Source organism: Passer montanus, unplaced genomic scaffold (assembly GCF_014805655.1).
Source record: "Passer montanus isolate IOZ18808 unplaced genomic scaffold, ASM1480565v1 scaffold77, whole genome shotgun sequence".
In the NCBI taxonomy this organism is placed as follows: Eukaryota; Metazoa; Chordata; class Aves; order Passeriformes; family Passeridae; genus Passer; species Passer montanus.
Window position 1 is genome coordinate 3,154,662 of NW_024372923.1, and position 25,867 is coordinate 3,180,528.

A 25,867-nucleotide genomic window follows, 5' to 3' on the forward strand; every position below is an offset into this window, starting at 1 on the left:
GGGAGCAGTGCATGGGGATGCGTGTCCTGGTGTTTTAATGTGGAGCCCACGTGGTGTTGCTGTCTGGAAGTTGTGCTTGTTTGAGGGGAAGGTTTCTATTTGTGGCTCAGTGGAGTCAAACGTGTGCCTGAAGGGTGGGATGAAACCAGGGCCGTGCTCCTGCAGGCGCAGGGGCGTTTGCTGACTCTGCCTGGCAGTTTGGTGCGTGCGAGGAGCCAATGACCCCGAGCAGTCCGTGCTGCCCAGCCTCGTGTCCCCGGGCAGGAGGGTGGGCACGGGGCAGAGCGCCCTGGAGCCCTGAGCTGCAAGGGAGCATGCACGGAGAGGAGAGGAGAGCCCTGGGCACCTGGGAGAGACACCTGGAGCAGAGCCCTGCCGCTCCTTGCGGTGGCAGGAGAGCTGGAGAGGGGCAGGGCACAGGGAATGCTTCCCACTGCCAGAGGGCAGAAGGAGACTGATAAAATGGGCTTTGGATTAGTGACCCGGCAGAAATTGGTTCATCGGTGAATGGGTATGAAAGGATTTAGCATGAAAGAGGACAGGGAAAAGATTAATTTCCATTATGTTACAAAAAGAATGAGATAATTTAATGAAGGACAGAGTGCAGAGAGAAAGGAAGAAGTCCAAAGTCTGTGGAAGACATGAAATATAAGGTGCCTATTTTTAGACAGAAAAATAAGAGGAAGATAAATTATCTTTCTACTTGATTGTTATCTCCAGTCCTTCAAAAGTTCAAATTGTTTCAATTTATATGAGGTGGCTGGAGAGGAGTCTGAGGTGAGGGCTAGGCTACAGAATTGTACCACAGAGTGGTGAAAGTGGCAAGAAAAGACAGTGCCAGAGGGGACTGCTGGAGGAGGGCACAGCAGTGGGAGCCAGCAGGGCCCTTCCTGTGCAGCCACGGGCACACGGCTAGGGTGAGCCAGGGACAGGGCTGGCACGGGCTGGGCACAGGAGTCGGTGCTGGCTGCCCCAGGGAGCTCCTGAGCACCCTTTTCCTTGGAGCTGGTTACAGGAACTTAGTGGGCACCCTCCAGTGCTGCCTCTCCTGCTCCAGTTTTTGTTTCCCAGTTGTATCCAGCTCTTTGAACATGGCACTTGATGGGAGAAGAGAGCAGAACAGAAGGCTGGTGCCGTGAGTTTGCCTCTGTGCTCTAGTGTCAGAGCTGTTTGTCAGGGATGCGCTGTCTCTGTTTCCAGTCTGATATGTTCTGCTGCCTCCCACCGATTCTGGACGTTCCTGCCACTGCTGTGACAATAGTCTGATTTATATTGTTATTCCCCACTAGGATGCAAAAATTACCCAGAAGTCTTGTTGAAGATAAAGCTCAACAATTCAATTCTCTCCCTCTGAGTTCCCTTCTCAGCCCTCTGAGGATGGGATCTGTTGCTGAAAAGACAGAACGTAGCACTTAACTGCAGTTTTGCTGCTTCAGTTTTCATAATTTCTGGAGCAGTCTGAAAATGCTTCTCCCAGTTTGTCCTTGTCAGGAGGTCTGGTGGGATGGAGCATCCCCAAAAGCGCTGTCATTCCTCTGAACCAACGTGTGTGAAGTAGCTGTGGGTCACTGGCAGCTCAGGTGGCAGCATCTGGGTGTGGGCAGGCTGGTGAAGTTTCTGATCCCTAGGTGATGAGTATGCCCCTGTAACAGGACAGAGTTCAGGTGTGCCATTGCCTGATAAACGTGTGGGTAGGAATGCTGTGCAGTCATACACAAAATGCACCTTTGTGGTGGGAACCACAGGGGACTCGGGAATGAAAGGGTGGGGCCTGTCCAGTGGCATCGTGGAGGAACATCCTTGTGTTTGTACTTTTTGCTTTAATTGTGAAAAAAGCTCCCTTCTTGAATGCACTGAGGAAAGCAATAATACCACGATATTGTTGTACAAATAGATTTCTCTTGTAATTAATTTCTGCCTTTTGTTTTTCAGCCAGAAAATTTACAGAAGAATTGGCTTCGGGAATTTTATCAGGTAAGGTAAAGTTTATTTTCTCATGAAGTTTTGTGCATCTTTGTTTATTGACCTAATTAGTAATGTCAGGATCTTTTGTTCTGTGAAGTAAAATTACTATTTTATAGTGAATTTAATTTATAATAAAAGATATCCCTGAAAATGTGTGTCTTCCTGGATTTCTAAGTAATCATTATAAAAATTCAGCATATAAGCACCATTTGCTCTCGTCAACAATTCTCTGCCTAAAAAATAGATTCAGGTTTTATAAAATTAACTTCAATTTGGCATGAAATAGTGTTTTAAGTCTACTGAATAAGATATATTTTTGAGTACTTAAAAAAATAATCTGTTGGGAAGTCCAGTTTACCTTAAAATTGAAATATGACAATTTTGGGGATTGGTTTGCAATAAATAAGTCCTGTCTGCTCTTTCTTAACAATTTTCTTGTTTGGTAATGTGGAAATATTGACACTGAACCCATATTATAAAATGTGCTGTAAGCTTCTGGTGTGAGGGGGTTTTTAAAGTATAAAAGCCACTCTCACACACCGTGTTATTGTAGTAGAGACTTACTAACCTTGCAGTCTTTGTGCAGAAATGTGGCAATAAGCAACAGGAAGTGAACGCTGCTGGGGCAGGGAGGTGTCATCCCTGGGAAGCAGCTGAGAGCTCTGTCCCTGCTGACAGAGCTGAGGCAGTCTGGAGTCCCACAGTGGTTTGCCCTGGAAGGGCCTCAAGGGACCTGACAGAGCCTGGATGCCCACCCTGCCAGGGCCAGGGACACTTTCACTGAAGCACTCTGTTCCAAGCCATGGAAAAGTGCCACCTGCTACTGAAGGGCCCCTGGACGCACACCCTGCCAGGGCCAGGGACACTTTTCACTGAAGCACTCTGTTCCAAGCCATGGAAAAGTGCCACCTGCTACTGAAGGGCCACAGCATTCCTTTATCCAGTCCTACATCTCTTACAGAAAAATAGGTAAACAACAGAATGGTGCTGTTCAAATTGTAAAGTGAAACTGTGTGCAGAAAATATGATTAGCAGTATTTCATCTTTTCCTTTTGTAATTGAAAGTGTCCCACAAGCCTTTACGTTCTCAGGTTGTCAGTGCCGCCTGTGACCTTTATTACATTGATGTAAAATACTGCAATTCACTTTTACTGGCAAATGGAAGAGGTTTCCAAAAAAAAGATGCAGTAACCACTCCTACACTCTTTAGTATCTACCAGCTTTAGATTCATCTATTTTTCTTCTTCCACCTTGGTTGAACACTGTTGTATGTACATGGTGGTTGCACTACACAAGAGTCTCAGCTAGTTCTGATTCCAGCCCTCCACAGCTTCAGGAAAATCTCTTCCTGTGCAGGAAATACAAATAAACAGGGAGAACTCTTTATTTTTGGTTGGTTTTTTTTTTAGATGGCTGCATAATTCTCATCACCACGTGACTGATTTACGTATCTTTATCAAGGAAACTTCTTCTATGTTCCTTTGTTTTCTGAAGTGGGATGAGCACTGCAGAAACGGTTCTGAATAGTTTGTGGAAAACAGGAAGAGGTGGGGAAAAGAATGAGCTGCTGGTATCTTAGGGCAGGGACCACTGACATGTGACTGAACGTGGTCTGTCTTTGGCCCACCCAGTAAATATTGTGTGTACAGAATTCCAAAGAGGAATAAAATTGTCCGTTAATGCTCCATGATGCCAGTCTGCTGCAGGGTCCAGACCAGGGGAAGTGTTGCTGAGGCAGACCCAAACCCATCATCAGCTGGAGGGGGGTGTTCTCCTCTGTTCCCTCTCCATACCTCTGTCCCTGCAACGTGAGAACTGTAATTTTAAAAAGAAAAAGAAAGGAAAAATAGACAAGGACAAAGTTAGCAGTGCTGCCCATGGCTGCTGCTGGCTTGTCCTGCTTCCCCTCTGGGTCTCGGCAGCGGGCTGCCTGCTCACACCACACTCTCCAGCACAGTAGGAAGTGGAACAAAACCTGACAAAAAGCTCTTTAGGGAAGAGACAAACCTGCACATACCAAAAGTCACTTAGCACCATTCTGGCTCTGGCTTCAGAGCGACCCAGCAAATGTACAGCCTCAGAGGGATTATTGTGTTTAATTCCACACGCTGTGTGCAAAACCTCGGTGAACTGAGGTTCAGCAGCAGTGCTGGAAAATGACTCTCTGTGCCTCTTTGTAAACTTGAAACCAGATAAACCGCAGACAGCAGCTTTTTCCATTCTTCTGAGGAATTCAATTTGCATATGCAGTTGTGTCAGGGCGGTTTGCATAACTTCTGAGGACGAGGTCCTTGTGTAAGCAGTCAAAATGTTCTCCACAGAAAAGGAAGAACCATTACCTCTGTAAGTTTAAAATGTTTCTAGAAATTAAACCTGTAATGTCTTTGAACTGACGTCAAAGAGCATATTGGTTAAAGAGCATTTTGTGGACTTGTTTATAAATTCCATTAAACTAAAATAAGGAATTTTATTTGCTGTCATGGGTGAATACAAGTTGCTTATGTGTTACCATTGGCTTATATGCCATATGCATTTCCAAGGACATGGTAGCATACAGAGGGCTAAAATAAGATTCTGCCATTGATCTACAACTATCCTATCCTACATCATTAGCATGAAAAATGTGGCAGATCTAATGCTGGTAAATAAAACAGTTTTTCCAAGAAGTGCAAATGGGAAAAAAGATACCTTCAAAGATCCTTTCCAGGCTGGTTTTAGCAGCAGCTCCTGGCATAGCTCAGAGAGCAGCACGTTGGCACTGTGCTGTGTGGCAGTGGGCTCAGGGTGACAGCCCCAGGGTGTCCGTGTGCTCTGGCACGGCGCAGCACACGGTGTGCTCTGCTTGGCTTGCTCAGCTGGAGGGATGTGCGCGGGTTTGGCTGAGGTCAGCGGGTTGGGGACGGTCAGTGGGACGGTGAGTGAAATGGTCAGTGGCATGGGCACGGTCAGTGGGATGGGGACGGTCAGGGGGATGGGCACAGTCAGTGGGATGGGGATGGTCAGTAAGACAGTCAGTGGGATGGTCAGTGAGACAGTGGGATGGGCACGGTCAGGGGGATGGGCACGGTCAGGGGGATGGGCACGGTCAGGGGGAGGGGGACGGTCAGGGGGATGGGCAGGGATGGGCACAGTCAGGGGGATGGGGATGGTCAGTGGGATGATCAGTGAGACAGTCAGGGGGATGGGCACAGTCAGTGGGATGGTCAGTGAGACGGTCAGTGGGATGGGGATGGTCAGTGGGATGGGCACGGTCAGTGGGATGATCAGTGAGACAGTCAGTGGGATGGGCACAGTCAGGGGGATGGGGATGGTCAGTGGGATGATCAGTGAGACAGTCAGGGGGATGGGCACAGTCAGTGGGATGGTCAGTGAGACGGTCAGTGGGATGGGGATGGTCAGTGGGATGGGCACGGTCAGTGGGATGATCAGTGAGACAGTCAGTGGGATGGGCACAGTCAGGGGGATGGGGATGGTCAGTGGGATGATCAGTGAGACAGTCAGGGGGATGGGCACAGTCAGTGGGATGGTCAGTGAGACGGTCAGTGGGATGGGGATGGTCAGTGGGATGGGCACGGTCAGTGGGATGATCAGTGAGACAGTCAGTGGGATGGGCACAGTCAGGGGGATGGGGATGGTCAGTGGGATGATCAGTGAGACAGTCAGGGGGATGGGCACAGTCAGTGGGATGGTCAGTGAGACGGTCAGTGGGATGGGGATGGTCAGTGGGATGGGCACGGTCAGTGGGATGATCAGTGAGACAGTCAGTGGGATGGGCACAGTCAGGGGGATGGGGATGGTCAGTGGGATGATCAGTGAGACAGTCAGGGGGATGGGCACAGTCAGTGGGATGGTCAGTGAGACGGTCAGTGGGATGGGGATGGTCAGTGGGATGGGCACGGTCAGTGGGATGATCAGTGAGACAGTCAGTGGGATGGGCACAGTCAGGGGGATGGGGATGGTCAGTGGGATGATCAGTGAGACAGTCAGGGGGATGGGCACAGTCAGTGGGATGGTCAGTGAGACGGTCAGTGGGATGGGGATGGTCAGTGGGATGGGCACGGTCAGTGGGATGATCAGTGAGACAGTCAGTGGGATGGGCACAGTCAGGGGGATGGGGATCCTCAGTGGGATGATCAGTGAGACAGTCAGGGGGATGGGCACAGTCAGTGGGATGGGGATGGTCAGTAAGACAGTCAGTGGGATGGTCAGTGAGACAGTGGGATGGGCACGGTCAGGGGGATGGGCACGGTCAGGGGGATGGGCACGGTCAGGGGGAGGGGGACGGTCAGGGGGATGGGCACAGTCAGTGGGATGGGCACGGTCAGGGGGATGTCAGCGGTGACTGGGAGGGTGTCCCCCTTGCTGAGGGGGTGCTCTGGCAGAGCCAGCCTGCGGGCAGGAGGCACACCCACCTCCCTGGCAGCCATCTGACTTGGCCCGCGCGCTGCAGCAGTGAGGCTGCTCAGGACTGTGCCATCGTGTGCTCTGGGTCACCCTCCATGCCACATGGTGCCACTTCAGCAGCCAAACCTATGTTCCTATCAGGAGTAGAAGCAAGAGCTGTGGGGGAAAGATGCTGCAAATCCTAGGGTTTTCAGAGTTGGCTCTGGTTTCTAATGTTCAAAGCAGAAAATTGTATTTGTGGTTGAAGACAATCCGCTGGAATCAAAACAAAAGAAAAAAGGCTTGTGAGCAAGTGTGTCACACTGTGGCCCTGATAATTGGGAATTGAATCAAGGGGTGGAAAAGCCACCTTAGAGGGAGGCAGGATCCAGTGAAGTCCTGGTGCTGGGGATTGTGCCCCGTCTCCTAACTGCAGATAGGTACTGGCAACTTGGGTCTGAAAGAGCTGAATTTGGATAGTCCTCTTTCAGTAAAAATTCTCTTACCTCAAAAACCTACACTGGGAACAAGGAGGGAATGGGATTGCTGGGGGAGAGTGGAAACAGCCTGAGAGCAGTGTTTTGGAGTGTTTAATGTGTGGTAGGGAAGACTTTGGTTCTTACCAAGAAATGGGATGACTGATGATCTAGATGGTCGTGCTTAACAAGCCATGGGATGATTCGGTGAACTAGCTGCCGTGCAAATGAGAATATGCACATGGGAGTTTGTCCCACTTGTGCAAAGTGCCCATGCCCTGGTTCACAGCCTCCATGTCAGCCAGTGCACAGGAAAAATACAGGGGAGCAAGCTCCTAGGGCGTGAAGGAAGCTGTTTGCAAGCAAAGGGTGTAGGAGCACAGAGGGAGAACTTTTATTGACTTACTTATTTACTTAGGACTCTTTTTTCTTTTTACTCCCTCCTTCCCCATCCCTTGCCCTTTCTCCATCTGCGCTGGGCCTCGTGTTTGGGGCAGGAGGAGTTCAGGAGCTGGAATTAGTGAAAATCTGCACTGGTTTATTAACTATCTTTTTGTGTCACATTCACGGGACACGGTCATTTTAGATGCAAACTTGGAGCCAGTGGGCTTTTTCCCCTAATGCCATTTTCCATGTTGCCTGATGTATTTGAGAGTATTTTGAGCTTTTATTTGTAGTAATACAGAAGTTAAAAGTTTACCTAATAGCTAAAGGTCGTCTTGGTATAGCTGCGTGGGAACTTTGTGCGTTACCCTTCAGAGAGAAGGAAGAAAAACAAACAAAAAAGGCCCAAACCAACCAAACAAAAAAATCGAAAACCCCAAATCACAACAAAACCCCACCCAGACACTCAGAGGTTGTTTAATTTTAGTCGAACTAATGCTGCTTTTTTAACTAGAGAGGGTGATTAAGAGCTTTTTTTTAACTGGAGGGGGTGAAAAAACTGTTGCAGCTCTTCCAAGCTGAGGTCTCGGCCCTTTTCCAGAGGGTGTTATCCTCAGGTGGGGGCTGCTTGTTGCTGGTTTGGATCCATGGGCTGTGCAAGGCTAGGGGGATGCTGCCTGGGCTGCTGGCTGTGTGCAGCTGAGTGCTGCAGGGTTCTGGGGGCCTGTCCCCAGCAAGAGCCTCTTCTTCAGGCTTTCAGAAATTGAAAATACTCGAAGTGCTTTAGGACCACACGTGCTAAATGGTACTTCACAGCTCGTAGTTTGCTATCTTTTTTAAAGCAATCCTATTTGCACGACATCAAGGCTCAAGCTGCTGTTCTGCTTTGCTTGCGTTGAGGTCTGACCCTGGTGCCCTTGGCCTCTCCCAGAGGCCTGGCAGCAGCGTGGGGCTGTGTCCTGTGGCTGCTGCCCCAGCTCTGGCACAGCCTGACCCACCCTCCCCACCCCTGCCCAAACAGGCAAACACCTGCAGCAACGAGGAGATGTCGGCTCGTGCCTTTCGCCAGGGCTGTGTTCATACTCAGCTCTGCTGGAGCATCTTGCTTAGCTACCCACATCCCCCAAAATAACTCCTGCTTGTGCCTTCCTTTACACTATTTTTGCATATCCCGAATTGAAAATAATGCCCAACTTTGTAAATACACCATGCTGCTGTGGATGCAAATTCATTATTTATGTATGATCTTTAACCTCTGGCAACTGGGAGTTTTCAGCTCTGAAGTATTCATTACTCATTATTATGTACTGTTTGTTCTTCCATAAGAGTAGAAAACTACTAAAAGGTAATGAAGCAAAGCCAATTTGCTTTTAGTTGGAGGGTACTTATTATATGAGAGGACATAACTAATATTCAGGTATGTTCTAGTGGTTTAACCTGCAAGGAATGCCACAAGGACCTCACTGCTATTAAGCTAATGCTGTTTCCCCATCAAAAATTACATAATTCTTCTTTTTTTTTTTAATACCCATTATGATTTCAAGTTCTCAAGAATTTGTATACAAACAAAAAGACCTGTGTCCTGCATCTTCAGAGCCTGGAAGTGTTTTCTGTTGCTGCTTCAGCACAGTAGAGTTGTTCTCCAGTGTTGTCTCACTGCGGGACTCCCTGTTCAGAAATACCCCTTATGATTTCAAGTTCTCAAGGATTTGTATACAAACAAAAAGACCTGTGTCCTGAATCTTCAGAGCCTGAAAGTGTTTTCTGTTGCTGCTTCAGCACAGTAGAGTTGTTCTCCAGTGTTGTCTCACTGCGTGACTCCCTGTTCAGGGCTCCCTGTGACTGATGGTTCCTAAATCTTACTTGAAATAGTTTATTATGTTTTTGTCTTACCAGTTTATATTTTCACGGGCTGTGTAAGAAGAGCTCTTACTGAAGCAAACTCTCAACAGTTAAAATGAGTGACACGATGCTCAGCACCTCCTGCTGTGTGTGCTGCCCTGAAGCAGTGGCAGTGGGTGTGTGGGCTTTACAGGATTGAATAGTCACACTGCTTTCTGACCATGGTGTCTTCAGAGAGCTCCCCAGGCAGATGAGATCAGGACTTGGAATCCAGAACTGATTGGGAGCAATAAAGCACATGGAGAATTGGGATGGCCTGGTGTTAGAGTCCACAGATGAGCTCTGTTCCAGAGCTCTGCTTCACGGGCTGTGTTTAGTTAGCATTGCTCTCCAGACAGCCAACAAAAGGAACCAACCAGGTAAACTTAGTGTTGATTGTCATTGGCTGCTGCTGGCTCTGATGGCAGCCTGCTGCCACTGGTCCCTTGGGCAGTGCCTTGGGAAGAAAGGAACATCTGTACAGGGACATCTTCTCAGCAACTGTGTCTTAGTTGTTTGTAAATCTATGATAGGAAATATACATCAGAGGAAAACTATGTCCCAGTTGAATATAATTTCTTGCATTTCAGATACGGTTTTAGACAGATGTCTGTCACTTGCCTTTTTTTTTTCTTTTTTTTTCTCTTCTTTTTTTCTTTTTTTTCCCCACTAAACTTACTACTGGGTCCTGCTCTGGCTCATTCTCTGTCCCTACTGATAATGGTATGCTCTAAAGCAAGTTGCTGATATCCCTGTTGGCTATAACCAGCGTTAATCATCTAATGGAAGTGCTCAATAATCATCAATCACCTGAGTGGGAGTATTTAGTATTTACTTTTTCCCTTTATCCGGTAACACTGCCAGCAGCAGCTCACCTCGGAATGCTTCACCAAGCAGGTCAGTGCCAAGATGTTTCAATGACCGGGAAGCTGAGGCACGGAGGAAGTGAGTCAGAAACCCAGGGCAGGACGTTCCCTCCTTTCTGCAGGGTGCCCTGGCGCGGCTGGCCGCGCTGTCGCTCGCTGTGTGACCGGGATGTGGCAGCACGCCGGCTTCTCCTTGGCCTTGTGCAGAGCCACTGCCAGGCCTCCCCTCCTGCCTCTGGCTGGAGCCCCACCGCCTCTCCCGCCGGTCCCGAGCCCCTGGGCAGGGGCTGTGCCGGGCACTGATGGAGGGCAGGGTGCCAGGAATGTCCCCGAGGAGCGGGGGACGTGCTGGCCCTCGCTGGCACGTGCTCTGCCGAGCCTGGGCCAGGTCTGGCACTGGCACCTGCGGTGCCCGTGGCCCTCCCTGCTGCTGTCCCCGAGCTGGGAGCTCTGCTGCTGTCACAGGAAGGCACCAGGTCAAAGCAGGGACCTGTGCCTGCCTCTGCCTCAATGGAACCTGCTGCAGTTCAGGTTTTGCTGATCTTTAATTCATTTGCCTTCTGAGCTTAATTGTCTAATGCGGTTATTTGTGTAGTCAGGAATGAAGGATTTTGCACTCTGTCGTCACATCAGATGGCAGTTTCTCCCCGCTGTTGTTTAAAGGAAACATCCACAACTTTTGTGGTGTCCCATCCTGGAAGTGTTCACGGCCAGCTTGGACTGGGCGTGGAGCAGCCTGCTCGAGTGGAAGGTTTCCCTGACAGTGGGGTGTCATGAGATAAGCTTTAAGGTCCCTTTCAACTCAAACCATTCTGTGATTCCATGATTCCTAAAGACTTTTAACAGTGATACTAGTCACTGTTGATTTAAATAATTAAAAGCAGGACTGCAGAAGTTTACCGTGTCTGTGCCTGTTCAGAGCTGCAGGGCTGCAGCAGCAGGAAGGGGAGCAGTCCCTTTTTCCAGCTGTGTCACAAGTGGTGCTGAGGTTAGAGCTCTGCCGTGCGAGCAGGGCAGACACTGACCCCGAGGGCAGGGCGCCCCGAGCCCTGCCCGGGAGCTGCCAGCAGCCCCCCTCCCTTCTGCCCAGGCTGCAGGGCCAGCCCAGTGCCACCCGTGAGAAATGAGTGAATCCCACTTGGATTTTAACAGTTCTCGCCGTGTATGCTTGCACCAACACGTTGTTGATTGTTTCAGACTGTTCCCTTTTGAAATGGAAGTTGTTCTGGAGCTTGTGTCCATTAATTCACAATAAAGCATGGAGTACAAGGAATAGAGACTCACTATTAACAGAGGCATTTTGGATGTGGTGTTGGCAGTTCTGAATAGAGGCAAAGCAGAGAAAATTCCAGAGCATCACTGAATGTGTGTTCAAAACAGCAGCAGATTTATAAACTATATTTGATTTGAGGTATGAGGAAAGACAGACGTTCTAGGGTTTTGGTATGGTAATTGCATCCTAGTGCTGACTATGTAGTATCTAAGATATTTGCAGTGTTCAAGACTAACACCTGGAATAGCATGATGGATTTCCATGTCTCCAGTGTTAACAGGTGTGTATGTGCATCTGTTATTTAAATATTTTTGTAAATAAAGTATTTACAAATAAATAAAAATATCAAACACAACTGCTAAAGGGCTGCTAAATAGCACTGAGAAATTTTGTTAAAGCTGAAAAAGAATTCACTCTAGCAAATGAATTATTTGAACTCTTCTACCTACCAAACAAGGAAAGGTTTGGATCATCTTAATCATGTCAAGTCATCTTTGAGGGGAGTTGGAAAAGTTTATTTGCATTTTAAATATAAATACTAAAATATATTTAAAATATATATACAGCCCAGGAACTAAGTAATAGTTTAAAAAAGGAAATATTAGTTTAAGAATATTTGAGATAATAATTGTGTATTATGAATCTTCTATGTGGATAGCAAACAACACTCCCCTTGGTGCTTATTGTGCCAGTGACCTCTCAGGTTGCAGCTGCCAGTCCTCCCTGAGCACCCAGATCTGTGTTGTTCCTGCTGTGTGCTGAGCGTTAAAACTCGCTTTTCTCTCTGTTCCAGGTTGTCCATGCACACAAACCCCATTTCATGGCTTTACACTGTCAAGAATTCGGAGGGAAAAACTACGAAGCTTCAATGTCTCACGTGGACAAGTTCGTGAAGTAAGTGGCAGGGCCGGGAACAAGGGCAGGAGCGGTCAGTCAGCGCTGGAACAGCCCGGCAGGGTTGAGTTTAGCCCGGTTGAGTTTATCGAGTTTAGCCCGGCAGGGTTGAGTTTATCCCGGTTGAGTTGATCGAGTTTAGCCCGGCGGAGTTGAGTTTATCCCGGTTGAGTTGATCGAGTTTATCCCGGTTGAGTTGATCGAGTTTATCCCGGTTGAGTTGATCGAGTTTAGCCCGGTTGAGTTGATCGAGTTTAGCCCGGCAGAGTCGAGCCCGGCTGGGAGGGAGCGCCGCGGCCGCGCGCGCCCTCTGCTGGCGGCGGCGGGCGCTGCGGGCTCGGGGCCGCGCTCGGGGCCGCGCTCGGGCTGCGGCCCCGGCAGCACAAATCCCCAAATTCCCGGAGCTCTGTCGGCACCACAGACCCGCGCCCTTCCCAGTGTCCAATGGCACTGGGAAGCTCGCGGTCCGCGCTGGAGGTGCAGCTGATGAGGGCAGCTCTGCCCCTGAAGCTCCCCCCAGAGGCAGAGGAAGGCCCTGGGTTCCTTTGGGTGATGCTGGGGATGTCACAGCACAGAGCAATGCTGAGGCAAAGCAGTACATTTGTATTTCCCTTTACATGGTCAGTCTTTTCTTTCTCTTTCAGAGAACTGTTATCAAGTGATGCAATGAAAGACTACAACAGAGCTCGAGTTTACCTGGATGAGAACTATAAATCACAGGAACATTTCACGGTAAATTTCTTTATTTCACAAGTATAGTTTAACCAAAGGCGAATTTCTTCTGTTTGGGTTTTTTGAGCTGTGAGCTGTTTCCGTGCTGCTGATGATTGTTTTTACTACTACTGTGTTTTACTATTAAGAGTGTTTATTCTGTGGCATGTGTACCTGCTGATTTCACAGATGCATCCATGTAAAATGAGGAGAATATCAGCATGCAGAGCGTCTTTTGTTCAAAAAGACTAAGGTTGTCTGAGGTCTTTTTTCCTCCAGCACTAACTGTGGTGGCTCAGAATCACCTTCCGTTTCAGAGGCTGTCAGTGTCTGGCAGTGCAAGGTGGTGCCAGCACTGGTGTGATGAGCTGGTGACGAGCTTGGCAAGGCATCAGGGCTTGTGTAGGGATCTCCAGAGCTGGCTCACAGCCCCACTGCCTGAGGCATGGTGGCAGCAGCCAGAGCGCAAGTTTGCATTAGCACATGAGTGGTGTGTTCGGGTCCATGTGGAGTGATGTGTGCAGGGCTGCCTTTCCTGCAGAGCAGAAAGGCTCGTGTGCTTGTTGCCAGGGCTGTGCGTTGTGCCAGCATGTCTGCTGTGTGCCCAAGTGATCGCTGCTAGGTTGTACAGGAGAAAACAGCCCTTCGGACATCTCCCTTCTTCCCAGGGCAGAAGCTTCCTTTTCCCCCAGCGTGCTGCTCAGAGGCAGTGCTGGGTCGGAGGAGCCTGGCTGGAGACCTGGTGCTCCCTGGCCGCCAAAGATGGCACCTGGGACAGCTCAGACAATAAATAAAGCAGGTGCCCAGCACACACACAAACCCCAGCTTGGAGGCATATAAGCTCAGGGAATAAGAACCTGGAAAGGTTTTTATTTTTTTCTTTTTTTTAATAACTCTGGCTAGAAGCTCAGCTAAGGTGAAACTGGACGAGAGGAATCAGCAGGTTTTTTTCTCTTGCTCATTGGAGAAGATGAAAACAAGATTATCAGCTTTGCTGAGCCTTAGAGGGACAAACTGATAGTGGGTCACTAATGTTGAAACTGTACTCTGCAGATGTTCAGAAAGGGCTGGTAGTTAAAAGCAGTAGGACAGAGCTGCATGTTTTGCAGTCATTCACAGGTCTGGGCTGCATCCAGATGATCCCACACCCTGGTGGTGACCCAGTGGGGGTCCTGCAGCACAGATCTCCTGATGGGGGCAGGGGAGCTGCAAGGGGCTCTGCATTTACCTGATCTGCCTTCAGCCAGGTGAGCTCCAGAGCTCCCTTCCAGCCAGGACTTGTCTGTGATACAGGAAAAAGGGATAATCATCTGTGATCTTAATCTGGGAAACAGCAGAGAAGACTGATACAGTCCATAAAAAAATGCAACTTTTTTGTGTTTAAGAATAATCACATACCTCACAGTATTGAAATTATTTTATTTAGCGTGAGGTACATTGATTGGATTTGATGTCACTCCTGTGGTGGATAAAAAGGCTCTTAGAGAGCTTGAACAGGAATCCCAGTCAGAGCATGTGCTGTTTGTGTCTCTGTGAAGAGCCCTGTACTTTGCAATGTCCCCAGTTCAAAACTAATGTGGTTTCTTGTTTCACATACCAGCATTATTTTCTAGGCACTGTGTTTCTTGCAGTATTCCCCAATCACCTTTGTATTTCTCCCTTTCTTGTCTTAAATATTACTTTGCATTTTTTTCTACTAGTCCTTTATTTATTAAAGCTGGGCCTTCCAGGGGAAAAAAAGTTCTGTCAACATAAAAGACAGCTAGTACCAATGTTGTTTTCCATGGAAATAATGTAACCAAAACCGTGTTCTTATTGTTTGGTTAAACTACCCTCTGAAGTGGTGACTGTAAAGATACAAAATGGGTTTACAGAAGTGTTTGATGTGTACTCCACATGATAGGCTGTTTGTAACTTTAAGAATTTTTTAGTGCTGAATCTGCTTAGTGTGGAAAAGGCATAACCCAAAGGAAGAGCAATTATTCAATGATGTTTTGTGTTACTATCACTGGGAGGAAATGCTGCGTGCTAGAGGAGTGTTTTGTACTTTCATTGTTAGGCTGTAGTAGCAGTGGCTTGGAACCAAAGCCCAAAAACCTAGAAAGGAGAGAGGAGGGTGCACTTTGACGTTGAGCTCCCTGCCTTCTGACTTGTTAGAGTCTGCTTTTTGGCACTGAATGCTCCCTGTCTGCATTCACAGACCCTGGCACTGCTGTCAGGAGTCAGAGATTCATGGAAATGTTTTTTCACACTTGTGATTTGAACTGGTAGGTCTCCAGCTCCTCTGCTCAGAGTGTGTGTGTGTGTGTGACTGTGTGAGCAGGGGTTTCACATGTGGTGTGTCCATTTAGGGTAAAGTTTTGGTCTTATCTCCAGTGTGGTTTGCCTTGTACGATGTCACGTGTCTCCGTGTTTCCTTGTTAGTTCTGTTTGATTGCAAAGTTCTGTAACTTCTGTGGGCTTTTTTCCATCCCTTGTAAGGCACAGACTTGGCAGCAGATGGTGGCTTTGTCGTTATATTATTACCTCTCTGAAATAGAAATGTTTATCATATATTGTTGTATAATGCTATTTGCTTTAGAAAGGGAGAAGCCCAAGCAAGTTACAGTTTGGCTAACCTTTATCCCTGCTGCTCTCACATCCCCTTTTTTACCAGTTTTGGCATCACTTCCTCTGTAAGGCTTTCCTTGGCTTGGCTCCTGCAGAACTAAATCAGATTTTGCTGCCCACAGTCACTCAGCTTGGCTGTGATAGGACTGGCAGCAAGATCTGAGACAACACTGTCAGCACCCTCTGTCTCCAGCTCACAGCAGCACAGGTGCAAATTCCACATGAGAAATAAGAAACCAGGGTAATAATGAGGTGTCTCTAGTGGAGCCACTTGGTTTTAAAAACTAATAATCCACATTTTATGAAGGATCAAAATGGATCATTTTGCATCATCCCAGACATAAATCTTAATACCAGGATTTGTCATTTATGGCCACATATACCAAATCTGATGTACTGGTTTTAGTCTGGGGGTGGGGTAGGTGCTGTGATGAGGGAGAGAGCTGTGGTCCGGTGGATTGTGTTGGTTCTGCTAGGAAGGATGGTAGGGTGAGACTCTGTGGGATTTTCTTCCACTCAGAACTTGTTAAGCACATGCACAGAATGAACCCCAGAGCAGCGAGTGCAAGGCTGGGGAAGGTGCTGGGCAGCAGGTCCCTGTGCCAGGGCAGGGGCCAGCCTGCAGGGAGCAGTGACTCCTGGCCCAAGGCTTTCCTTAGGGCGCGGCGCTGGGGGCAGCAGGGCTGTCACAGGGTGCAGGGGCATGAAGCAGTTCGTGTCACACCTGGGAGAGGCACAGCTTCTCAGGTTTACAAATGGTGGAATGAGCTGAAGATGAATCTCTTGGCAGAGAGCTGCTGCAGCAGAGCTGAGGGCTGTCAGCGCTGGGCAGGGGCAGTGCTGGAGCTCAGAGCTCACAGCAGTTATGGATGAGCATGGTGGGTGACAGCCTCTGCAGGCTGACAGTGGCTTCCCAGAACTTTCAGATTAACCAAACTGGCAGCTCTGCTGCTGTTTCAGTTCTGACTGGAAATACCAGTAGCAGTCGAGGGTGGATAAACTGGCTCATGTGCTAAATTTTGGATGCTCAAATAACTTGGCAAAGCTTTGTGGAACACAGCCTCCTGTAAATCCCTGCTTGAAAGCATGGTACTTTCTTTTGTTGTATAAAATGTCATATAGGGGTAGATCTTGATTTCTGTTGAAGAATGTACAATTAATGAAAAGACAGATATAAGAAGACTGAAACAGGTAAAAATCTGAGAAGCTGAAAAATTCAATACATTGTGTTTTTTATTTGTGACTATACTGAATGGACTTCACTTGTAATAAAACAGGTCTTCGCAGTTCCATTGATTTTATTAAACATCCCATTATTTACATTCTCTGTTAATTTTATTGTACTTGGTATATTTCATGTAAGAGGTAAATTATAAATCTTGTCACTTTTCTGTATGAAGAATTACTCAAAAATAGTTGGGTGTGTTGAACTTTTGCATGTCAATACTTCTTGAATAACCCAAGTTAATGGTAAATAAGGTGGTTTTTTTACTGGAATAAGAAAATGTACTGAAGGTAAATATCACTCAGAAATACATTGATGTTTTCATCAAATCCATAACTATTTTTATATGAAAACACATCAGTATAATCAGTGACATTTTTATTGTAATGAGATCAAGTCTAGTTGTGTTTTGTGCCGTGTATTTATTGATTTCTGGAGCACTCAGTTAAGATCTTACATTACTTAGCAAATCCTTGACTTCCCTTTCATTGTTCAGAGAAGGCAGAGGAAACTCCTGTGTAGCTTAAAGCCTTCTTGTTGCATCGAATGTGTGGTTTCTGTAGGTTGGGAGAGAATCTTTCCTGGAGTACATCAGTCCTCTGGGGGCTCCTGGCAAACCAGACTTCCAAGGCCGAGCTGACCACCAGCTCCTGCCTGGGGTGTTCAGGGAGGGTTTTGGGAGCTGTGTGGTTGGCACAGCCCTTAGCTGATGGGCAGAACCATCTGCACAGTGGGGTAATTGCTCTACTTCCCAGTATAGGTTTATTTTTAAAAAATAAGAGTCCTCCATTGTCTATATGCCTGCCCAGGCCCACAGGTGACCTTGCAATGAACAAATAGAACAAATAGCCACTGGGCTCTACATGTGATGGAGTTCCAGCCTCCTCCTCCTGGTAACAGTGCAGTGCACTGCAATTAATTCGTTGTGTAGCAGGGTTTTATTCAAACTAAAAAAAAAACAAAACAAAACCCAAAAAAAACACCCCCATCTTTTCAAAACCAGCATTTCTGACATTAGAGAGATGTGTTTAAACAACACCAGAGCCTGAAGCTGCAAGCAGAATTTTATTAATACCAATGGATTGAAGGAAGGGAGATTGCTGTGCTTGCCCAGCTCCCCACATTCAAATGGTGGGTTTGGTGAGCTAATGGTTGAAATGAAGCTTCCCTGCAATAACCACCTGGAGGGTGGACAAAGTAAGTTATGAGTAAAGAATACACTGGTAACAGGCATTTTTCTGACAAGCTTTCTCTCACAGCCCTGCGCTTCCGTTAGCGAGGCAGAGAGGTTTGGGGTGCTGAAGGTGGCACAGGCTGCAGTCAGTCAGTGCCCGTGTGGTCTCCTGCCATCCCCCCTCTGCACGGGCAGGGATCCTGGGGGATTGGGGAGCCCTCTGGCCCCTGCCGTGTGCACTGGTGCCCGGTGGTGTCCCTGCACCCCTGGGGCAGGACGGGCTCAGTGGTGGCCCCGGGCCATGCAGCACCGGGTGCTGACAGCAGACTGTGAGAACACTGAGGATAAAGCAAGCCAGGCATTGCCAGGGTGTGCAGGAAAAGCTTGTGCTTTCTTTTTTTCCCCTGGATTGTTTTTACTTCACGCACTCTGTACCAGTATTTTTTTTTAATGTAAAATGGCTCTTACTCCAGGGTGGATAATGCCTGGTAGCCTGCAGCAGCATCCAGGGCAGACCTTTGCTCCAGTCACTATCCTGAAGAGCAATAACCTGAGCCAGCATGACAGAGGCTACAGTGGGGAGCAGTGGTCCTGAGAATACAGATGGGCAACATGTTATTCAAGTGTGTTATTGTACCTTAAAATTATATCTGCTCGTTACTGAGAGAATAGTAAAGTTAATTTTTGTTAGATTAATGATACTTGAGTAATATTTTTGGTTGAGCTGAGTTCAAATAATTGGCCATTAATTGAAAAAGGAAATTGAAATGAATTTATCTTACACATAAATCCTGTCGTAGTTATTAATGCGTCTTAGAAAATATCGTCCTGTTCCCAGAAATGGATGGTGTACACTGATTCTCCCAAGCTTATTAGCTCTGTCAATTTAGAGTTTGGTTAAGTAAAAAAGATGATTTAGGAAGAGAGCTGTAATTGAATTGAATATTGAGGGAATTCACATGGTGATGAGTTCTCAGCCCACTTCTTCATTAACCGTGTTACAGGAATGTTCAGACTTGGCAGAAAGGCAGGATTTCCCCAGGAGATGGAGCTGGAGCTCCAGGCTGCAGTGCCCAGGTGTGGGCGCTGGACACCCTGCAGGATCCCCCAGAGCCCCGCACTGCAGCGGGGACACGCTGGGGAGGCACTGCCACCGGGCTGGGAGGGCACACTGGGGACACGCTGGGGACATGCTGCCACCGGGCTGGGAGGGCACACTGGGGACACGCTGGGGAGGCACTGCCACCGGGCTGGGAGGGCACACTGGGGACACGCTGCCACCGGGCTGGGAGGGCACTGTGGGGACACGCAAGGGACACGCTGCCACCGGGCTGGGAGGGCACACTGGGGACATGCACACACAGAGGTGTCCTTCAGGGGCAGCGCTCTGGCCCTGGGAGGCGCTGCTGAGACACGCTGGGGATGCACTACCACCGGGCTGGGAGGGGACACGCTGGGGAGGCACTGCCACCGGGCTGGGAGGGCACTGTGGGGACACGCAAGCGACACGCTGCCACCGGGCTGGGAGGAGACACGCTGGGGATGCACTACCACCGGGCTGGGAGGGGACACGCTGGGGAGGCACTGCCACCGGGCTGGGAGGGCACTGTGGGGACACGCAAGCGACACGCTGCCACCGGGCTGGGAGGAGACACGCTGGGGATGCACTACCACCGGGCTGGGAGGGGACACGCTGGGGAGGCACTGCCACCGGGCTGGGAGGGCACTGTGGGGACACGCAAGCGACACGCTGCCACCGGGCTGGGAGGAGACACGCTGGGGATGCACTACCACCGGGCTGGGAGGGGACACGCTGGGGAGGCCCTGCCACCGGGCTGGGAGGGGACACTGGGGACACGCTGGGAAAATGCTGTCACCGGGCTGGGAGGGCACGCTGGGGACATGCACACACAGAGCTGTCCTTCAGGGGCAGCGCTCTGGCCCTGGGAGGCGCTGCTGCTGCTAGGATGTCGATCACAGTCTCAGATTTGTCACTGTAACCACTGCTGAACAGGAGACTTTAGAGTGGGTTTTCTTGCTTTTCGTTTACTGTAGTGTTGAAGTGAATATTCTTTTACTATTCACATGAGCCTGTTTCCAACTTGTCCTTTCTTCCTCCCTCTCTTTCCATAGAAAGATAATTTGTGTACCAGTGTTATTTTTATACTGTTTTCTGTAAAAATTGTGCCAACCCAGAGAAGTAGGAATTTGTCTGAGTGGGTGGCAGCAGCACTGCTTGGTAAGATGTGATGATCTCTGGAGGGAGGGCTGGAGACTGGGCTGCAAGAGCAGGTGATGCCACAGGAGGAGCCACGAGTGTCATTCAGACTCTCTTCCCAAATTAACTCCTATGAGGTTCATCCAGGGAACAATCTTCTGGGATGGAGAAAAGTCCAGACTCCTTTCTAAGAGGCACATACAAGAAATCTGCAAGTGTTCTGTCCTCATCCGTCTCCCACACCACTCCTGAGCAAATGCTCCCCTCTGTCTCACTGTTGTTTCGTTTTCCCTAAGTGATAAGTTAGTATAAATATTTTTAAACAAATCTTACTCTGCCAGTCCTTTGGGATTTTTTGTTGGTACTCAAGCACATGGAAGCATGTGTAAGGCTAGTGGCAGCGAGAGGGTGCCCAGGTGCAGGGCTGTGTGGTAGTCTTGGGCAAGAGCTGGCAGCAGAGCACTGGGTGTGTGTGAGTGCTGGCTACTTGGATACTTGTGTGACCTTTACTTTCTCCTAGCTCCACTTCCTAGGCAGAATAAAAGGAATCAAGCTGTTTGAAAAATATGTTAGTATTCCTTATAAAGGCCCTAAAATGCCAGAGGCAAATCTCCAGCCATGTGCTTGCATGCACAGAAGTGCTTCTTGCGAGGTGTGTGTGGTGGAAAAATGGAAATGGAAAAATGAGAATTTTAACCCTGTTTGTAGGGAAAATGCAAAGCAGGATGGAGCCTCGTGGTGGCAGTGCCTGCCAGGGATCAGGGCTGGTACTGCACTTGGTGGAGACTGTTTGTGCACATGTTCCAGCAGTTCTTACCTCACTGTGTCCATCCTCATCCTGTTCATCATCTTCATCGTAACTCGGAATCCTTTCCTTTTACAGCCTCCTGCTTTTTCAGGAGTTTTGGTGAAATACACAGTTGGGAGCTTATTGAAATGTGTGTCAGGAAGTTTGACCTCTTCATTAGCTCTGTCTTCTTTTAATTGAACAAAAATGAGTTTGTGAAGAAAGCTGGTGAATGTCAAAGTTAATCCTACAGCTTCTGACAAAATCCTGGAAAAATGGTTGTAGAAGTATTGTCATTCTGTGACATAGACATTTACTTACAACCACCTGAAATGAAACCTCCCACTTAATTTCTTAGGGAACTAAGTTGTCTGTCAGGTAATATCTTCCAGTCTCTTCTGGGTGGGAAATGGAATTTGAAAGGTGTTGCCGCAGCAAGAACCTTCCTCGGTTTTGAGTTGTCTTTTTTCCTATGCATTTTTGAAGTATATCTCTTAACCCATCAACACAGTTCTTGTTGGGAGGGCATGGCTCATCTTCCACCTGTTTTGTGACAGGTTTATATAATTGTGAGAGGAGGAATAATTACAAAACAGTGAGGGATTTCACAGATCAGTAGCCCAGTAATACAGCCATGCGTGCATCTCTGTTGCTTACAGATGTGCTGGTGCTGAGAAAATCGGTGATAAAGCGGCTTCTTTATCCACAAAACTGTTAATACTGTTTTGTATCAGCTGTGGAATTCGTATATATAATTGAATTTTCTATGGGCTCTGGATTTTGTATTCAGAATTTCATCCTGCATTGTGCAACAGATTGTGTGGTTAGGGAAAAAAAAATTTGTAAAGAATAATTACAACCTGTTTTTGTAGGAATACATCTACCTAAATAACAGCTGCAATACTTGAAATTAAATTGTAGACTATAGTCTCTGAACACAAGAAGAAATCAGCTACTTTAAGCTTTTAAAGGTTAAAAAAAAAAAGACTTTTCTAATTGCTGCTGCAGAGGTGAGGCTAAAGCAGAGCCTGGCTCTCCTTTCCGGCAGAGCCTGCTGTGGCCGGCGGTCCTTGGCCGGCGCTCCCCCCACGCGGGCAGCCCCGAGCCGGGTGTCCCCGCCACCGTGTCCCCGCTGCGGGGCTGGGGGACCTGTGCGGGGCTGGGCTGGGAGCGCCCGGCCGAGGAGGGGCGGCTGCCGGAGAGCGGCTCAGGGCAGCGAGGCGGCCGCGGCCCCCGCTCCCCGCTCCGGCTGTCCCCGCTCCGGCTGTCCCCGCTCCGGCTGTCCCCGCTCCGGCTGTCCCCGCTCCGGCTGTCCCCGCTCCGGCTGCCCCCGTGCCCGTTCCGGCTGTCCCCCTGTCCCCGCTCCGGCTGCCCCCCGCTCCGGCTGCCCCCCGCTCCCCGCTCCGGCTGCCTCTATCCCCGGCCTGCCCTCGGCCAGCCCTGCCCGCCGCTGCCGGAGGGAGCCCCGGGCCGGCAGGCGGAGCGGCACAGGGGATGTTCGGGATGCACAGTGGCTGGGGTTTGTTTTGCGTGTTTGGTTTGCGGTGTGTCGCGGTAGGAGCAGCAGGAGCGCTGGGTGCTGGGGCAGTTCCTGGGCCGCCTGCGGTGGGCACCTGTGGCACTGCCGCGGGGCGAGCTGCTCTCCGTGCAGGAGCAGGTGCCATCTGTGTTTGCTTCTGCCTTGTTGCATATTTAATTACTGCATGTTCTTAAAGTAATTTGCCCAAAGATTTATGGAAAGAGTTATTGGTTGGCTCAACACATACCTCAAACAGTAAATGGTCTCAATCATCTGCCATTTGTTTGACAACTCTGCTTTTGACAGTCTAGTGATATTGAAAACATATTTCTAAGGCTTTGACTTGGACTCCATGGCAGCTTAAGACTTGTTGCCTGCTTTTTGCGTGAAAGTTCTCCATTTTTACTTAGCTTTTCCCCTTTTGTAATAGTACATAGCAAAAGAACATAGAACTTAAAGAAATGTTCTGTGAAGAACGTAGAACTTAAAGAAATACATCTCTCTTGAAGAATAGTTCAGTTTGATAAATTTGTTCTGTTCAAATAGTAAAGAATTTTTAGGCAAAGAATGACTAGCAGAGATTCTCACTTATTGTGAATGGAATAAAAGTCTTGTTTTCTCGCCATTTATTTTAATACAATTTCTTTGCAGCCCAAGAACACAGCAAATCTTCTGGAGGAGGAAGGAAGGAAGGAAATTTCCGCGGCAGGGGAGCTGGGAGCAGGCTTTGCAGGGCTAGAGGCTGTATTGGTACAGGCACAAGGCTCACGGCTGTGATCGCGGCATCCATCCCGCCCCGAGCGCAGGGGCTGCACTGCTGTCCCTGTGTGCCTCGGCCGGGCCCCAGGCCCCTGCCGTGTGGCGCTGGGTGCAGCGGAGCGGCACCAGCCCGGAGACACCGCTGCTGTCCCGCTGAGTGCGGGGCGGGCCCGGGACTCAGTGCGGGCCCGGTGCTCACGGCCCCGCTCATTGCGGGGCCCGGCTCAGTGCGGGGCCGGTGCTCACGGCCCGGCTCAGTGCGGGGCCCGGCTCGGTGCCGGCCCGGCGCTCACGGGCCGGTGCTCACGGCCCGGCTCAGTGCGGGGCCCGGCTCGGTGCCGGCCCGGTGCTCACGGCCCCGCTCATTGCGCAGTGCGGGGCGGGCCCGGGGCTCAGTGCGGGCCCGGTGCTCACGGCCCCGCTCATTGCGGGGCCCGGCTCAGTGCGGGGCCGGTGCTCACGGCCCGGCTCAGTGCGGGGCCCGGGGCTCAGTGCGGGCCCGGTGCTCACGGCCCCGCTCATTGCGGGGCCCGGCTCAGTGCGGGGCCGGTGCTCACGGCCCGGCTCAGTGCGGGGCCCGGGGCTCAGTGCGGGCCCGGTGCTCACGGCCCGGCTCCCCAGCGGGCGCTGTGGGCCCAGGGGCTGTGATTCCCCACCCGCACGTTCATTGTGAACATCTCCGGCCGGGCCGGGCTGGGCTGGGGCCGAGGGGCCTTCCCAGGAGCGGAAAGGAGGGCAGAGCGCTGCTCGGTGTCCGTGGTCAGCCGCTCATCCCTGGGCAGTCCCTGCCCCGGCGCTGCCCTGCCGGCAGCGAGTGTTGCGGTCCGTGCTGCGTTCGGCACGCTGGGCCGGACGCTGAAGCGCTGTGGGGTGAATCCGCTCGGACCCGAGCCTTCCCTTGTAGCGCACAGGGGTCCCCCCGCCTTCTGCTCGGGCTGCGGGGCACTGCTCAGCCCCCTGCCGCTGTGCCCACTGCCCCCCGGCTGGCCAGGCTCCTCAGGGGCTGCGGCTTCTGGGGCGTTTTGAGTAAAGGCTTGACCAGAGCTCAGGAGGATGTGGTGTGTTTAACAGAACGGAAGGAAGGGTAGGGGAAAACAGTGTTATCTGCTCAAGTAGTTAAGGGTCTGACACAAATAATACAGGGAATACTTTAAAGGTTGTCAATGCCTCACATGGGGGTCCTCTTTAGAAATTTGGGCACCTAGTTCTCAAGTTTTGTCTTTTTACAGAAAAAAAGCCTAAAGTGTGGAGCAGTCAGAAATCCTGTTTGCATTTGTGTGTGGTAGGGCGAAGGGCAGGGCCAGTTACACAGAGCTTTCATGTTATTAACAGCTCTTTTCAGGTAATGCATGTGTGGAATTTGGTTTGTGTGACAAAATGTTTGATGTGGAACAGCTCTGGCTTTTAAGAAAGATGTGAGATTGGAAAATATGAAAGTAATTGCTTGAGAAATTATGAAATGCTGCTTAAAGCATTTGGTAATGTGTTTGTCTGAGGCACTGAATTAATACTTAAATAAGATCAGTGTGGCTGTAGAAAAATCAGATGTATGGTGTTTACTGACAGAAATTAATGGGCTTATTAGTGTTTGAAATAATGTCATAATGCAGCATTCGTAGCCAAAAAGAAAGCAATCCACGAGGCTGCTCACACCCTGAGTGTGGACATCGTATGGCAGTCAGGTTTCACTGCACTGCTCGCCGTGCAGAAAGGCTGGGAATGCAGCTGGTATTTCACAATGAAATAAGAACTAACGGGAGCGAAAGATGGAGTTGTGTTATGTCACCTGATCGTGTCTCAGGGTACAGCTGCTGCTGTGAAAGACACTGAACCTGCAGTTTCCAAGGGAAAAGCGGTAGGGTTCTGCTCAGCTCTGGGGTGGTGCTGAGCTGGGGTGAAGCCTGCAGGCTGTGCTGATAGAGCCCAGTGGGTTTCAGCAGTGGAGCCAGGGACAGAAGCCAGTGACAACGGCCCAGCAGACAGCCTGTGTGCCTTCTAGAGCCGTGAGTGCTCGGAGGTTTGGACACGAGTGTTGAAATGCCTCAGACGCACCGATGGCTCCGTTACAGTGTTTGCAGCACACAGACCCAAACTAGAACCCTCTGACACTGAGGAAGTGTTTCCACTTCGTTTTAGAGGGCTTTCCAAGTATCTATTGATCAGTGTTCCCTAACAGCACAGAAATAATGTGTCTAATTTAACTGGCCACATGGAAGAGTATAGAAAAAACATTAGTTATCCCTTGAAAGGCTTGGAACGTCGATAGGAGGACATAACATTAATGACTTTCCTATACACAAGCTTCAAAAATGGCTAAATGAGGAAGAAATTACAAATTTATTTTCCTATAATTTCAGCAGTTGTCTTGTTTTACTGCACCAGTAAAGCATTAAGCAATGAAATGTCAAACAAGGAGTATTTTCCTGATAATTTGTCTGACATGCAAAGTGTGCGAAACAAAAGAGGAAAAGGTAGAAATGTGGGGTTTAGTCATTTTGACAAGTTTAGTGATTTTTGCTCATGAATTCTGGCTGAGACACTGCTACCTCTGTCCAAACAGTTCCAAATATTGCTATTTACTGAGTGGCTCACTGTACAGGAGTAGCTTTGTGTCCCAATTCTGGCCTTTACACTGAACACAGATTGTCATATTGGCCATAATTTGTTAACATAAATAAATGTAGCAAAACAAAAGCAACTGATCGTACAGATTTTTTTGAATAAACAGGGTAAATACCAGGT

General features: G+C 49.2%; 1 protein-coding gene across 1 annotated transcript in view; it reads left to right on the plus strand.

The window, feature by feature from the left end:
- The window catches only part of INPP5A (inositol polyphosphate-5-phosphatase A), a 172,909-nt gene that overhangs the window by 29,802 nt on the left and 117,240 nt on the right, over nucleotides 1–25,867 (plus strand). The window contains exons 2-4 of the mRNA XM_039731380.1: nucleotides 1,933–1,974; nucleotides 12,022–12,122; nucleotides 12,767–12,854. Coding sequence (XP_039587314.1) covers nucleotides 1,933–1,974; nucleotides 12,022–12,122; nucleotides 12,767–12,854 — 231 coding nt within the window. The remainder of the gene's footprint in view (nucleotides 1–1,932; nucleotides 1,975–12,021; nucleotides 12,123–12,766; nucleotides 12,855–25,867) is intronic.